Here is a 16440-nt window from a genome sequence, read left to right as displayed (position 1 = left end):
ACCATGTCATAAAGTGATAAATGAAGGAGAGGTTACAAATATAATCAGAAAAGCTGTCTTGCAAATTTAAGCAAAGCAGAAGAGTAGAATTGAGGAATTCGTAAACTTGGCTTGCATATAATCCAGTTCTTCTAGCTGAAATGGACAGAGTAAAACATCAAAATTTTTAGATTGCCTTGTGTTGCTTTGGAGACTTTAGGGAGTGAGTCTTCTTGGGGCAAAATTTTCCCATCGTAAATGAGACTACTGATCTTTAACCAGTGTAGATTGATGTGGAAGTTTTAATAGTAATACCCTGATTTTACCATCAAACAATATGTGGGAATATGTATATAAGAGTCCATATTAATTGCTATTTGTTCCTCAGTGTCAGAGTTTGGTGCAGTGAACTAAGGAAAAAGGGGGGGAAAGAGCAGTGCTTTGCCCTTATTTAGCTGCAACTGAAGAAATACTCTCCCAACTGCCTCCCATTTTGATCTGGCTGCAACTCGAGATGTTTTTCCCTTTTTAAGAGGACATGTTGGTTGCAGTTTCTTAAACCCAAAGGAAAAAATCTTTTTTATACCTTAAGCATGTATTTGCTTGTGAATAATATTTAGAAATGTAGTTATTTTTTAAATTAGAGAGTTTCGCTCATATCAGGATAACTCCCATAAAATAAACTTCTAGATTTAGAATTAAATCAAGAATATAACTTGGGGAGGGGGATTTTTATGCATATTGTCAATCTGTCCTTCAGAAAGATTAATCAGAATACCCTTCCATTAGTGATATATGAAATGACTCTTTTTTTTTCTGTATCCTACCTAATATGGCACTATAGTTTTATATGCTTGCTAGTTGATAGATAAAAAAGACATCACATATATTTTAAGATATGTGTTTCTGTCATTTAGTTTTCCTCTGTTTCCACGCAGCATTTTTTATCATATTAAACAGTACTGCTCTGTCTGATGTGTCCATCATTTACCGTACGTGTGTGCCTGGCTTGAGGGTTGCTGAGTCTGTGGGGACAGGAGGTGCTTTACTCCAGATTCTACCAAAGATGCTGCATGGACCACTAGGGAACTCCTACCAGATTTGCAGTTTTACTGTGAATAATTATTGTCTTCAAATTTCCTAAATCAGTATTCAAAAATAGTTTTCTATATTAGGCATATATAGTATTTGCATTGGGCTTCTCTCATAGCTCAGTTGGTAAAGAATCTGCCTGCAGTGCAGGAGACCTGGGTTCGACTCCTGAGTTGGGAAGATCCCCTGGAGAAGGAAATGGCAACCCACTCCAGTATTCTTACCTGGAGAATCCCATGGACAGAGGAATCTGGCAGGCTACAGTCCATGGGGTCGCAAGAGTCAGACACGACTTAGCGACTAAATCACCACCAGTATTTGCATATTTAAACATTTTAAAATTAACCTTCTAAATGTGGTTCTCATTACCAGTTTCTTAGGTATTTAAATATTGCAACCAAATGGAAATGCCAGGACAGTTAACACCATTTCCCTCTTTGGCATCCAGGTTATTCAACAAAGAAATGAAGAATGTGATCATACTCAATTTTTGATTGAAGAAAAAGAGTCAAAAGAAGAGGATTTTTATGAAGATCTTGACAGATTTGAAGAAAACGGTACCCAGGAATCACGCATCAGCCCATATACGTTCTGCAAAGCGTTTCCCTTTCACATCATATTTGACAGGGATCTTGTGGTCACTCAATGTGGCAACGCCATCTACAGAGTCCTTCCCCAGGTAAAGGACATTACATTCCCTGGGAGCCTGAGATGAAAGGCCACTGAAATGTTCCTGTTATACGTGCCACTGATTCACTTAACCTATGTTTATCTGTCAGGGAACATGGAGCACTTGGTATATCACAGAAGTACTGTAACTGTAAACTCAGTATGTTTGCGCATACTGCAACTTTGCCTAGGACAGCTACTTTTTTTTCTCTTTTAATCACAAGAGCAGTGGGAGAATTTTACAGAAATAGTGGTCTTGTTTTCATGAGAAAATGACTTTCCAGTAACAATCAGCTTTCACTTAGTTCATCATTGAGCAAATAGCCACTGTTTATCTGCTGTCTGAAAATAATGTTGAAAATCAGTTGACACTTTTAGGCAAAAGAAAGGAATTTAAAATACACCAAAGTACTAATTAAGTGCCCTTTTCTTTTCATCTGCATTTTAGCTCCAGCCTGGGAACTGCAGCCTCCTGTCTGTCTTCTCCCTGGTCCGTCCTCACATTGACATCAGTTTCCATGGAATCCTCTCACACATCAATACAGTCTTCGTGTTGAGAAGCAAGGTAATCAAGATGTTATTTCACTCAGTATGAGGAAGTAAGGTCTGTTACAGTTTAGAAGTGTTCCACAGGGATAATTAGCTACAAAAACATTCTGTGAGATTCAGAAGGTGTAGAGAGAGCAAAACCAGACCCCGAAGGGAGTCCTGTTTCAAAAGCAATGGTGCTAAATTGGGGGTTGTCTGAGGAGCAGTGGGATTCTAGTCACGGATCAAAATGAACAGAAGTGAATTTTAAAAATGTGTTGCCTGGATGGGCCAGTCACACATGAGTGAACCAGTTATGCTTAGTTGCTCAGTTGTACCCATCTGTTTGTGACTCCAGTGGACAGTAGCCTGCCGGGTTCCTTTGTCCATGGGACTTTTCAGACAAGAATACTGGAGTAGGTTGCTATATCCTTCTCCAGGGGATCTTCCTAACCCAGGGATCAAACCCAGGTCTCCCACGTTGCAGACTGGTTCTTTACCATCTGCTCCATGGAAAATGAGAAATGAGAGTCACAGTATTGCCACAAGGATGTCAAAGTAGCAAAGCTCCTCTCTTCGTGGGTTCAGTTTGCATTTCTGCAGTGATGTCAGGTTGTCTGGTTGTTACCTGGCAGACTCCAGTGAAAGGCCTCTTCTGTTCTGCCTGGGTCCCTGTTCTCCCTTATGGTTTGGTGGGAATGAGGTCCCTGTGCCCTTCTTGGGAGAGATGCACGTGTTGACTGTGTGTCTTACCTTTTCCAGGAAGGGTTGTTGGATGTAGAGAAATCAGAGTGTGAGGATGAGCTGACGGGCACTGAAATCAGCTGCTTACGGCTCAAGGGTCAGATGATCTACTTGCCTGAAGCAGACAGCATACTTTTCCTGTGCTCACCAAGGTAATCACTTTTAGATGAATTATAATGGATATAAGCACCCAACTTTTGCTAAAAGGAAATTCAATAACATTTTCAATAACAAAGTATACTTAGATGTTACAACTCTTCTTAGACATCTCTCTATAACAAAGATAATTTTGTTGAACTTGTATAATAACTCAGAAGAAATCATGTATTCTCTTTTTTTTGCCACATCTTAATCAATCTGTTGAGTGTTTATGCCTTAGGTCAGTGGATATGTAATCTGAAGTTAGCTAATTCTGTAGTCTTGTACCTTCCAGAGAGGCATCATGGAGAAAACAAGTCTACAAAGCATTTATTAATAATATGATGGCATAAATACACAGGTGTATTTGGCACCAAGAATTTATTTTTCTAATGATTTCTGGATTTAAACTATTTTATGTTAAAAACATTTTTCTACTTTAACTGAGATACGCTATGAACAATGCAGTATTAAGTTAAAATTTATGTGAATTATGTGACATAGTAAACATCAGAGGGAAGTACAACTGTAGGCTGGCATTTTTATAGTTTGACAAAGCACTTTTCTAAAAGATACGTGGGAATTCAGAGTAAGTAATGTGTCTAAATTTGTGTTAGAACAGTAGAAACATAATTATAAAACTTGTTGTTAGGTAATATTTTGTACATTTTTAATTTGTATAGCCAAAATGTATGCATATTATTTAGTAACAGTTGACAAAGCATGTTTTGGAGGGCTATTGATTAAAAATTTAAAGTCCAAATAATCACTTTTCACTTGAAAATATTGTTTCAAAATTTCTGAAAAAATTAATGGATTTTGTAACAGCCTTCTTTAAAATTATTAAAATTTTAATAATAATTATTATTATAAATATATTAATATATCATAATAATAATTATTAGAATAAAAAATCTGGTATTAAAGATTATATAAGACTAATGATGGAGTTTTTCCCCTGAGAATATTTTATGAAAATAAGAAAGACAAAATTAGGGAATATAAACTCATATTTTTTATTAATAACCTCCATTAATCAAACTGTATCTGCATCTGCTATCAATAAATGTCTTTTCCTTCTGCCTTTTTCCAAGTTGAGCATTGGTAGAAAGATAACTTTTAAATAGAGAGAGTTCTTATTCAGGGAGAGAATGGTTTCTTTGGAAGTACAGGCAGAAATTTGGAGTCTACTTGCTAATTATCATATGCAGAAATAGGATACATAGTAATATAATCACCAGTTGTTATATAGGACTTGTGTGTGTGTGTGTGTGTGTGTTCACTCAGTCATGTCTGACTCCTTCCTACCCTGTAGACTGTAGCCTGCCAGGTTCCTCTGTTCATGGGATTCTTGAGTAGGTTGCCATTTTCTCTTCCAGGGGATCTTCCTGACCCAGGGATTGAACCTGAGCCTCTTGAATCTCCTGCATTGGCAGGTGTAGTCTTTACCACTGAGTCACCTGAGAAGTCTTCTTATATGGGAACTGCTCGTGTGTATAAAAAAATTAGTACTCACATTCCATAAGATACCAACTAAAAGCACTTTAACTTGTGAAATGTATAGTTCCAGGAGGACAGGATAGTTTGGGGCTTCCCTGGTAGCTTAGCTGATAAAGAATCTGCTTCCAATGCAGGAGACCCAGGTTTGATTCCTGGGTCGGAAAGATGCTCTGGAGGAGGGCATGGCAACCCACTCCAGTATTCTTGCCTAGAGAATCCCATGGACAGAGGAGCCTGGCAGGCTACATATAGTCCATGAGGTTGCAAAGAGTTAGACACAACTGAAGAACTAAGCACACAGCTCATTAAGATAATAATAAGTTTTTTGAACAATGACATGATTTGATTTTCTCTCTCAATATGAGCATTTTAATGATTGATTTTCAGTTTAAACTTACAGACTTTTTTTTTCTCTACTAATTGGCCAGTCTTGAAACCACTGGTGGATGATCTGGCTTCTTTCCTGAGGGGTGTGTGTCAACAATAGCCTCTTTGATTCTTTTATTTTTCTTTATTGGTGTGCTCATTTTTTGCCTTTTTAATGGACATTCTGAGAATATATTTCAGGGAGACATTTTGTTAATCCAAAATTCTTTAGTAAATTCACAGCACAATTATGTCGGTTTAGAGAAATTATTATTATGAATGACTGGAAATAGTTATTTGGCATTTAAATAATTAAAGCCAGTAATGTAACCTTAAGATATTTTAACCAAAGACTAAATTTTTAAAAAACAGTCTAATTTTTATTTACCAGATCTTCACTGAATCAATAAATATTACATTTTCTAAAAATGACAAGTCACAAAGACGCATACAATTCAGCAAAAATAAATAGATGAAACAAATAAGCCAAAGAAAATAAGAGTAACAGAAGAAAGTGGAGCCAGAAATTAGAGTAGTGTGTAAAAATACATGTTAGAAGTCAAGAGTACAGAAAATTCGTGTTGAAGGTGGGTCATAAATCTGGTGTCAACCTCCAGTCATTGTGTCTGAAAGAGAAAACAACTAGTTACAAGAATCGTAGATGCCATACGATGACAATCAACTAGTTTTGTAGAAGCAGCATTATTATCCTGGATGTAAAAGAGAGGAAAGATAACTGTTTTTTAAGACTGTGTTTTTGATGTGGACCATTTTTAAAGTCTTTGTTGAATTTGTTACAACATTGCTTCTGTTTTATGTTTTGTTTTGTTGGCCTCAAAGCATGTGGGATCTTTGCTTCCCAACAAACCCGCACCCCTGCACTGGAAGGCGAAGTCTTCACCACTGGACTGCCAGGGAATTCCCAAGATAACTTTTTCTTCATTTTTTTATAGTGAGGAAAACCTCTGGCAATATAAACAGCCTTGAGATAAAAACCTGAGTGGGTTTCATAAAGCAACTTTTCACATTATCTTTCAATTTAGGCTGACGACATAAAAAAATGCAGTTTGGCAAAACTGCACTTCAAGTTCACTTCTCTTTGATAGATGTTTACATATTAAGAAGAATGAAGTCATATTCCTCTTGCTTTTATTGCGTTTTCTTCAGCCTGACCTTTTGAATGGCAGGCAGTGGCAGGATTAGACTCCTTGATGGAAACCAGGGTGGTGTTGCCGTGGGAGCATGGGGTCTGACTGTGTGTCCTTCTCCTTATGACAGTGTCATGAACCTGGATGACCTGACCCGGCGAGGGCTGTATCTGAGTGACATCCCTCTGCACGATGCCACTCGGGACCTCGTGCTCCTAGGAGAGCAGTTCAGAGAGGAGTACAAGCTGACCCAGGAACTGGAAATCCTTACGGACAGGCTGCAGCTCACGTTACGAGCCCTGGAAGATGAAAAGAAAAAGACGGACACGTAAGAATGTAACCTCTGGTTACAGATGACAGGCAGGGCTATCCTGCATGGTGGATTCAGTGGCTCTCCTGTAGTTAAGGCTGACAGACTGTGACTGGGTCCAAGCTCAGGTTACTTGCCTCATGATAGGCCAGTAAATCCAGAGATGGGGTGTTTGGGCAAGGAATAGAGACTTCATTACGAAAGCCAGCAGATGGAGAAGATGGTGAACTCATGTTCCAAAGACCTGTCTTGCCCGAGTTAGAATTCAGGCTCTTTTAACTGAAAGGGGAGGGACTCAAGCCAAGCGTTTCCTGGTTCCCAGCAGCCTCCAGAGAGGGTGTGTTAATTTCTTCTTGCCTGCAGCCACTCACAGGTGGGCCTTGTCAGGACATTTCCTGTGAGCTGAATAAAGATATTTTAGCTTAATGCTTATCACCTGGGAGGCAAAGTGCCCAGAGATTGGACATTACATATAATTTAGGCTTCAAGGCAACATCACTTTAGTGATTAAATAGTAATAGCATACAAGGGTTCTTCTCTGTACAAAGACTCCAAGTTGTGGAACCTGTCGCAGTTACGGAGTCCTAAATAAACTCTTCCGCGTCACTTAAATCTGTCAGGTACACAGAAAGAAATCAGTCATAATAGTAATGGGGATATGTCTTCTAATTTTACAAACGAAGCTGAAAGAATATACGACAAATCATGTCTCTGCAAATCATTAGAATAACTCAAGTGCGTGTTTCAAGTCTGACTGCCCGTTCATCCATTTCTTCACGCAGGAGTGTGTACCGAGAATCCTCTCTGTGCCAGGGCTGCCAGGTGCTGGGGTACACTGAACACTGAGCTTAGATTTGGCCATTATATTTTCAAAGAGTTCTTGAATGCCAAATTATTTTAGGATTTGGCACATATGAATCTGACAGACTGTAGTGTCGTCTATGATGACAACGATTACATCTGTAATTTGATTCACGAACAAAAGTATCAAAACACAAAACTATACAAAACTATGAACAGTGCTTTAAATTTTGAAATAGTGGGCAAGTAACATATAAGATCGTATTTCATTTTCAGGTAATTTATTTAAACAAATACACATTGTGCATACCACTTGGCCTTGCTTGAGGAATAGAGATATATTAGAAGTATATTAATTAAAATTAATTAAATACACGAAATCACTGACTTGCATAAGAGAATTGTACGCAGGGTCTTATGTGTTCATTTTTAGCATTTGGATAATAGGAAGCAATCTTAGAGAATTGACCTGACCTTCCTTCCTGTAGGACTATTTCACTCTACTTGACACCATAGCATTGGTAGCAGAATCATTTCCTGTGATGTCTGATGTCTAATCAGACTTTCTTGCACTGATACATGTGTTGTTGCCCATGGATGGATGCAAGGTAAACATGTCAACTGTTTGTCAACAGCATAGATGGATAGAGAATCCAGGTGAATGTCTATCTTTGTCCTTAGCCTCTTCCTTCACTTCTCCTACTCTGTATAATTGAAGATGAAAATAATAGTTTATTTGAGATCACTTGACTTTCCTTGAAGCCCTAACCCCTTAGTCTTTCCAGGTATTTTTCAAATCTCCACAAGTATACGGGATGAGGCAGGTACTCAAAATCCCTCCTACTGCTCAAGAAACAACTCAAAATTGTATATTTTATTAGTATGTGGAACAGCTTCCTTCATGAAAAATAATACATTGTGAGATGGTGTTTAGAACTGAGGCTCAAAGTTGTCTGGATTTGTTAAGTTTGAGTTGCTCAGATCCTGCTCGGCTATTAAATTGGAAAATCACCCAGGTTTCTCTCTTTGTTGATCTTTGATTTTCAAAGTGATTTAATTATAAACATTGACTACTAATTTTCATTGAAACGAAGTCATGCTACTGTTCACATGTAATATTCAAAATAGCCTTAAAGCATTTTATAAAATGTTCTATGTTTGAGAGTGAGAATGAAAGACTGAAGAAATTCCACTGAAGCCAGAAAAAAAAAATGTGACCTCAGCTTCTTAAACCTAGCCCTGAGTGACAGCTGGCTTTGGGGAGAAATAGGCTGGGAGGTGTCATTTGCTCCTCTGGTTGTCTAGTCCAGGAGACTCTCAGGTCTCAGCTCTCACCTCCTGTGTGCTTGCTCCTCTCCTCCCCACGCCGGTGTCTTTTTGTGCCATTGGCCTGGTCTCAGGATCGTCAATGAGAATGAGATCTTTTCTTTTCTAGACCAGTTTCTTACTTGCTTTATCAGTTTCTTCCACAGAGAAGTGAGGCAGGAAGGAAAACCTGTTTTCTTTTCTTTCTTCCTTCTGTCCTTCCTTCCTTTTATTGAAGTCTAGTTGATTTACAGTGTTGTGTTAGTTTCGGATGTACAGCACAGCGACTCATTTATACATGTATATTCTGTTCCAGATTCTTTTTCTTTATAGATTATTACAAAATGCTGAGTATAGTTCCCTGTGCTGTACAGTAGGTCCTTGTTGGGGACATCTGTTTCATGTCAGGTGACAAATGTTGAGGCAGACAGCTTGCCCCTGAGAGGTGACTGTGTCCCTGGGAGCCCATGGTGTTGCAAGAGTCAGACACAACTTAGCGACTGCACCACCACCACCACACCACAGAGCTAAGTGCTGGAATGACTTCTTTCATCCCATGAATATCACAGATGGGGAGTGGAAACACAAGGCACAGAGAACAACTTCAGCTTCCTGGTGTCTGTCCTTTGTTTTGTCTGTTTGTTTTGTGTGGCTTATTTTGATATACTTTGAATTGGTTTGGATTGGGAGAGGTTTGGATTGGTTTAAAACAAACCAATTATTTATATTTTCTAGCCTTGACTTATGAATGTGGCTAATGATGGCTCCTAGCAGAGCCTTCACTGTGCACACGGCACCAGAGGCTCTAAAGTGGGCAGTAGAAGCACTGAAGCAGCTCTCAGCAGCTCTCATGCTGGCTCTGTCCTGCTCCCTCTGGACAGGTTGCTGTATTCCGTGCTCCCTCCATCTGTGGCCAATGAGCTGAGGCACAAGCGTCCGGTGCCCGCGAAGAGATATGACAACGTGACTATCCTCTTCAGCGGCATTGTGGGCTTCAACGCCTTTTGCAGCAAGCACGCGTCTGGGGAAGGGGCCATGAAGATTGTCAACCTCCTCAACGACCTCTACACTAGATTTGACACTCTGACGGACTCCCGGAAAAATCCATTTGTTTATAAGGCAAGTCCATGCCCTGTCTGAATGCAGTGCCATTCATTACTCTGAATTTTCAGACCCTGTCTTCCAATGGCACGGCAGTCACAGTCCCTGACTGTAGCCCTGCAGCCTGGGTACAGTCAGCTCTCATGCATTCATTGTTTACCATTTTCTTAAATAATTACCTCTTGTTCTAAAATAGTCTCTTCCCTGTTCCTCAAATGAATGGAGCAGATGCTTCCCTAGTTAAAATATTTAGCAACTTATTTGCACTTACGTGAATAAATCTGTACACGTGGTTTATCACATATAATATAAATGTAGCATTTGTTTCAGTGCTCTGCCAGAGATATTTTTACTGAAAGGTATAAATGATTTGCACAGTAGAGAAGTCAGGGAGCATAGGAGGGGTGCCAGGGACTCAGACCTGCTTTTAGATAACATCAACTGGAAATAAACATTCATAAGGCATTTCTGCCCATGGTTTCGGTTAGAAAAGAATTAAAACATTGAAAAAATGAAGTCAGTGGAATATTGCTTAGTAAAGGCAAGAATGTGATCTAAAACCATCCCCGGGCATCTGGAGTCATAGCAGTGCCCCAGGGACTATTTATTTTTACGGCCATTCCTGAGGAACAATGTAACATGGTGTGAGCACATCATAAAAATAAATGGTTAATGACCAGGATGAACCACTGAACTTAGGGAAGTGGCGCTTGGGCCCATCAAACCATCACTGTTTTAAGGGGAAATAGGGTCGTAAATTATTCTGCTGGGTCATAAGGATGTCTAAGGTGAGAAACTAGGACTTACTAAAAGAAAAATAATACTGTGTTCTGTCCCTGCCTGTAATCAGACTTCAAGTGCCAGGTGTGTACATTTTAAATACTGACCAGTTTTCTTCTTCTTGGCATCGAATATATTAGAATTTTAAGAGATTCAGGGGAGGAAAGTTGAAAGTTATTGATGGCAATTGGAAAAGCATGTTTTGTGTAAGGGTGGCACATGAATCAGTCCTGCTTGTACTAACCAGTCTGTGCCCTACCAGGTGGAGACTGTTGGGGACAAGTACATGACGGTGAGCGGGCTGCCCGAGCCGTGCATCCACCACGCACGGTCCATCTGCCACCTGGCCTTGGATATGATGGAGATTGCTGGCCAGGTCCAAGTAGATGGTGAATCTGTTCAGGTTAGTAGGTAAAACACATATTTTAATGGTAGTAGTAGGCCTTTTGTTGGAGAAGGAAATGGCAACCCACTCCAGTATTCTTGCTTGGAGAATCCCAGGGACAGAGAAGCCTAGTGGGCTGCTGTCTATGGGGTCGCACAGAGTTGGACACGACTGAAGTGACTTAGCAGCTAGCAGACCTTTTGTACGACTGATTTATATTCTTGACCAGCTAATCATTAATTATGCATAAGGAATTGCATCTTGACAACAAAGATTAAATATTTTTAATGTTTTAATTGAAGTATATTTTACAATGCTGTTAGTTTCTACTGTACAGCGATATGATTCAGTTATATACATATGTATGTACATTTTTTTCATATTCTTTTCCATTATGGTTTAATGCAGGATATTGAGTAGAGTTCTCTGTGCTATACGGTGGGTCCTTGTTGTTTATCTGTTTTATCTATAGTAGGGTATATCGCTAATCCCAAACTCCTATTTTATCCCTCCTCCACTCCCTTTCCTCTTTGGTAACCACGGGTCTGTTCTCTATGTCTATGCGTCTGTTTCTGTTTCATGGGTAAGTTCATTTGTGTCAAATTTTAGATTCCACATATAAACGGTATCATATGATATTTGTCTTTGTCTGACTTATTTCACCGGAGAAGGCAATGGCACCCAACTCTAGTACTCTTGCCTGGAAAATCCCATGGATGGAGGAACCTGGTAGGCTGCATTCCATGGGGTCACTAAGAGTTGGGCACGACTGAGCGACTTCACTTTCACTTTTCACTTTCATGCATTGGAGAAGGAAATAGCAACCCACTCCAGTGTTCTTGCCTGGAGAATCCCAGCGGTGGCGGAGCCTGGTGGGCTGCCGTCTATGGGGTCGCACAGAGTCGGACACGACTGAAGTGACTTAGCAGCAGCAGCAGACTTACTTCACTTACTATGCTTGGTCCCTCCATGTTGCTGCAAATGGCATTATTTCATTCTTATGGCTGAATAATATTGTATTGTATATATGTACTATGTCTTCCCTATCCATTCATCTCTCAATGGACGCTTAAGTTGCTTCTGTGTCCTGGTTATTGTAAACAGTGCTGCTGTGAACATTGGGGTGCATGTGTATTTTTGAATTAAAGTTTTCTTTGGATGTGTGCCCTGCAGTGGGATTGCTGGATCATATGGCAGTTCTATTTTTTGTTTCTTAAGGAACCTCCATACTGTTCTCCATAGGGGCTGCACCAACTTATATTCCCAGTAACAGTGTATGAGGGTTCCATTTTCTCCATACCCTCTCCAGCATTGTTATTTGTAGACTTTTTAATGATGGCTGTTCTGACCAGTGTGAAGTGATACTTCATTGTAGTTTTGATTTGCATTTCTCTAATAATTAGTGATGTTGAGCATTGTTTCATGTGCCTTTTGGCATCTGTATGAACAAAGACTAATATTTTATTGAACCTGTTATATTCTTCCATAGAAATGGGAAATCTGTCCATCTATTTGAAATTACCTTCTTTATTCCATGTGCTGAAAGTCATGAGGATGAGATTAAAACCCCCTGTCCCTTCTGGTTTATTTTTTAAAATCTCTTTCCTAAATCTAAAGTAAGTGTCCAGATTCATACTTTTGAAAGCTTCAAAGAATGTTTCTCTTGAAAGCCAGATTGTGTGAGGGATTTTGTCTGTAATATGTTTGGAGTTCTGGAGAGTTCTTATGATTTTTATGTGATGACTCTGAATTCTTTAGTCTAGCGTGAGCAATAACCCCTATTATTGAATGTATTGAACCAGAGCTTTGATTCTGCAGATAACGATCGGGATCCACACGGGGGAGGTAGTTACCGGAGTCATAGGACAAAGGATGCCTCGCTACTGTCTTTTTGGAAACACCGTCAACCTCACAAGCCGGACAGAAACCACTGGAGAAAAAGGGAAAATAAATGTGTCTGAATATACATACAGGTCAGAGAACACATCTAGGATCTACTGACTAAAAACATGTCTCTTTGCAGCTGCTTTAATTCCTTGGGTGATTTTATTACCTTTTAGAGTTATCAACTCTGCTTTTAGGATTACTATTATTTTTCAATTAAAAAAAATAGTGCATTTTTCTTTTTTTGGTCACACCATGGTATGTGGGATCTTAGTTCCCCAACCAGGGATCAAACCTGGGGTCCCAGCATTGGGAGTGTGGAATCTTAACCACTGGACCACCAGGGAAGTCTTTGGATTATTTATTTTTTATTTGAGAAGATTGTATCATTATTTCTGTTTTAAATGATTCTGCATACTCTTAGGAATTTCTGCTGTGGTATTGTTACTAAAGCCTTGAGGTACATTTAAATAATTTACTGTGTGTCATTCCTGTCTCCGTTTATAACTTTGATGTATGTTACTTTCTCTGTGTGACCGTACACCAAGCTTCTCTGCCTGTTCCCTGTCCCCTTTTAGATGTCTCATGACACCAGAAAATTCAGACCCGCAATTCCATTTGGAGCACAGAGGCCCTGTGTCCATGAAGGGCAAAAAGGAGCCAATGCAAGTTTGGTTTCTATCCAGAAAAAATACAGGAACAGAGGTATGACTCATCAGAGTATAATTCCTTTTTTAAGACAGGCTATGAATATGGGGAGCTAAATCATAATCTCTGAAAATATGTTTCATTTGCAAAGAATTCTTGCTTACATGAACATGTAAGTACAGCAGCGGAAACGCTGACCCATTAGTGAGCTGGTTAGAACAATGCAGCTTCTAGGGGAGACCTGATGGCTGACAGTTTTGTCCTCTAATGAAATTAAAACCAAAAGCACTGGAGAGAGAAGCCCTGGTTTTGGTTCTTTTGCCATAATCTGGCTGGAACCCCACAAGTGAGTGGGCGGTGAGGGGCATCCCTGGCCCCCTCCCCAGTGCCTTGGGTTGCCACGTGGTCACTGCCAGGGCTGAGACACGACCATCTTCAAGGGTGGTTTCCTAACCACAAAGCTCCAGATCCTTCTAAGGCCATGCCATCGCCTTGTGGAGTGTTTGGGGATCTTTGGACATACTAATCCCTGGTGAGTCTTTCCTGGAGTTCAGTTCCATTCAGTTGCTCAGTTGTGACCAACTCTTTGTGACCCCATGAATCGCAGCACACCAGGCCTCCCTGTCCATCACCAACTCCCGGAGTTTAGCCAAACTCATGTCCATCGAGTCGATGATGCCATCCAACCATCTCATCCTCTGTCGTCCCCTTCTCCTCCTGCTCCCAATCCCTCCTAGCATCAGAGTGTTTCCCAGTGAGTCAACTCTGCACGAGGTGGCCAAAGTATTGGAGTTTCAGCTTCAGCATCAGTCCGTTGCAATGAACACCAGGGCTGACCTCGAGAGAAGAGGGATTTATGCATGTCCAGAATCTAAATACTTCCTCAGGGAAGATGTAGGTTCATGCTCATGCTATGGCTGCACTCCAGCCAGAACCCATGTGCTGGGGGGTAGCACTGGGGTGTGCTCGGGGGTCCTGTGGTCCACTGTGGCTCACGACACCAAGGTCCTGCCAGCCTTGCCCCTCTTTCAGGGGCCTGCATCAGAAACAAGCCCGATGCTCTGTTCCCTGTTGATGTACTGATTCTGTAGAGGGGGAGAGACTCTTCGACTGTATATATTTTCCTGGATGTGCACAGTCCCTAAAAATGCTTTTAGAATAGAAGTTGTAAAAGGAATGAAATGCCAAGTTGTAAAATATTTATCTTTATCTTCTTTTCACTTTAAATAATTTACTTCTGGCACTAGCATGCTTCCTGATGTTCTTCTGATAAATCAGTTTGCCTGAAGCGTTGTTCCTTTTGTTTGGGTGGCTCTGTTTCAGCCAACCTGATGGTGGGAACGGCTTAAAAAAGTGGTGGATATGAATGCAGAGCAAATTTTATTTAAAAAAAAAAGAAAGAAAATATTTTGAATTATCTACAAGCTTTCTTATCACTGAAAACTAATCCCCTATTTACTTCACTTTTTAAAGGAAGCAGAGCAGGATGAAAACTGAATCCTGGACTGTGGGGTTAAGATCGCAGGTTGAGGTCCAGTCTCCCCCTAACAGATGCCGTGCCTGGGACCGGTGATTCCCTCCGTCCTTTTCCTGTTTCCCCAAGCCTTACTCCTGTGTATCTCTTTCCTTATTCATTATTCAACTTTAGCTCTGCTTTTGATTATTTTTGAGGTTTAGTATGTTATCTGAAGTTTTAAAGTGTGGCTGATGTGAGCTTCACATGTCTTCAGATCGACTATGCATCACCTGGGATGGTGGTTTTCAAGTAGTGGGCACCCAATAAATATTTGGTGAATTTAATTAAATGAAACTGAACGATATTCAGCCATGTGTGTGTATAAATATATATATATATCATGGTTTTCCATATTTGTTCAGTGTCTCTATATGTGTATATTTTAATGACTATAACATATAAAAAGGTTTTATTGTGTTGGTGCATATCATTATAGAAATCGTTTTCTAAAGGAGTGAATTCAGAATTTTAGGGGAAAAATGCAATATAATTTCAGACTCCCCAGATAAGAATATATCATGCTAAGAAAACAGTGTCTATTTAGAATTATGTTAATTTCCCTTCAGAAATAGAGAATATACTTCTTTGCTATTAAACTATCAGGTTATTCATTCAGATCATGTGGCAGTTACAGTTCCTCTAAAATGCTATCCTTTGCATTGTATCCTTTGCGTTATAAATCTCATTAACCCCATGCAGCTGTTGGTGAAGGCAGCACTGTTTGACAATGAGCTATTGCATTAGTTTGGAGGAAACGTTATGGACTCTTAACTGCATCCAAGGATGAAGCTGGAAGCACAGCTGGGGTGTTTCGGTTGGTCAGAGCCCATCTTGGCCCTTTCTTCCCAGAAATGAGCTGCTTTGTCTTAGCTCACAAGAACTTGATTCTATCCAGGGTGCCATCTTGAGAAAAGTTACTTTAATTTCAACATAGAATGCATTCCTGTTGGAATCATCACCTGTTGTTCTTCATTATCTCTGATAATTTATTAATATCTATCTTTATAAAATACAGGACCACTACTTTTATGTAAAAATGTTTGTCTTTAAATTTAGCATTTCCTATCAGCACGTTGATAACTTGTATAAATATTCTATGTTCATGTGTAAGAGAACCTGTAATAAATTATTTTTTCCACTTGTCTAGATGGTTTTTGATTCAATAAAAATGATGTGAATGCTCTTATCGGTCTTTTGACTAGTGCCATTTTTGGAAAATGTCTTATCATTTTGCCTCTGATAGACTTTCATTTTGATTCCCTGCTGTTATGGTAAAGCTGGGTGGCTCCTATTCCTCAGGACTGTTCCCATATGATATCTTTTTTTTAGGATCAACACGGTGACAGCAGCAAGACCAGCACTGGGTGGTGGGGGAGTGGATACACAGATACATGGGAAGTGACATCAGCTCTTGAAGAGCTCCCCGCATTTGGGGAGTGAAAGACATGTATCTAAGTAACTATTTGATATTCATTGTGATTTTATTGTTCAGTTGCTCAGTCATGTCCAACTCTTTTTGACCCCATGGACTGTGGCACATCAGGCT

At 39.8% G+C, this 16440-nt stretch overlaps 1 protein-coding gene across 1 annotated transcript in view; it reads left to right on the top strand.

The window, feature by feature from the left end:
* The window catches only part of GUCY1B1 (guanylate cyclase 1 soluble subunit beta 1), a 52713-nt gene extending 36734 nt beyond the window's left edge, over positions 1-15979 (top strand). The window contains exons 6-14 of the mRNA XM_068989533.1: positions 1520-1750; positions 2189-2305; positions 3031-3164; positions 6295-6492; positions 9462-9699; positions 10724-10864; positions 12665-12819; positions 13309-13435; positions 14852-15979. Of these exons, the coding sequence (XP_068845634.1) occupies positions 1520-1750; positions 2189-2305; positions 3031-3164; positions 6295-6492; positions 9462-9699; positions 10724-10864; positions 12665-12819; positions 13309-13435; positions 14852-14875 (1365 nt within the window). The 3' untranslated portion in view covers positions 14876-15979. The remainder of the gene's footprint in view (positions 1-1519; positions 1751-2188; positions 2306-3030; positions 3165-6294; positions 6493-9461; positions 9700-10723; positions 10865-12664; positions 12820-13308; positions 13436-14851) is intronic.
* Positions 15980-16440: the final 461 nt, after the last annotated feature.

Source organism: Capricornis sumatraensis, chromosome 17, assembly GCF_032405125.1.
Source record: "Capricornis sumatraensis isolate serow.1 chromosome 17, serow.2, whole genome shotgun sequence".
NCBI classification, from domain to species: domain Eukaryota; kingdom Metazoa; phylum Chordata; class Mammalia; order Artiodactyla; family Bovidae; genus Capricornis; species Capricornis sumatraensis.
The sequence above is the reverse complement of the archived record's forward strand: the minus strand, read 5'-3'. Positions and strand labels throughout refer to the sequence as shown.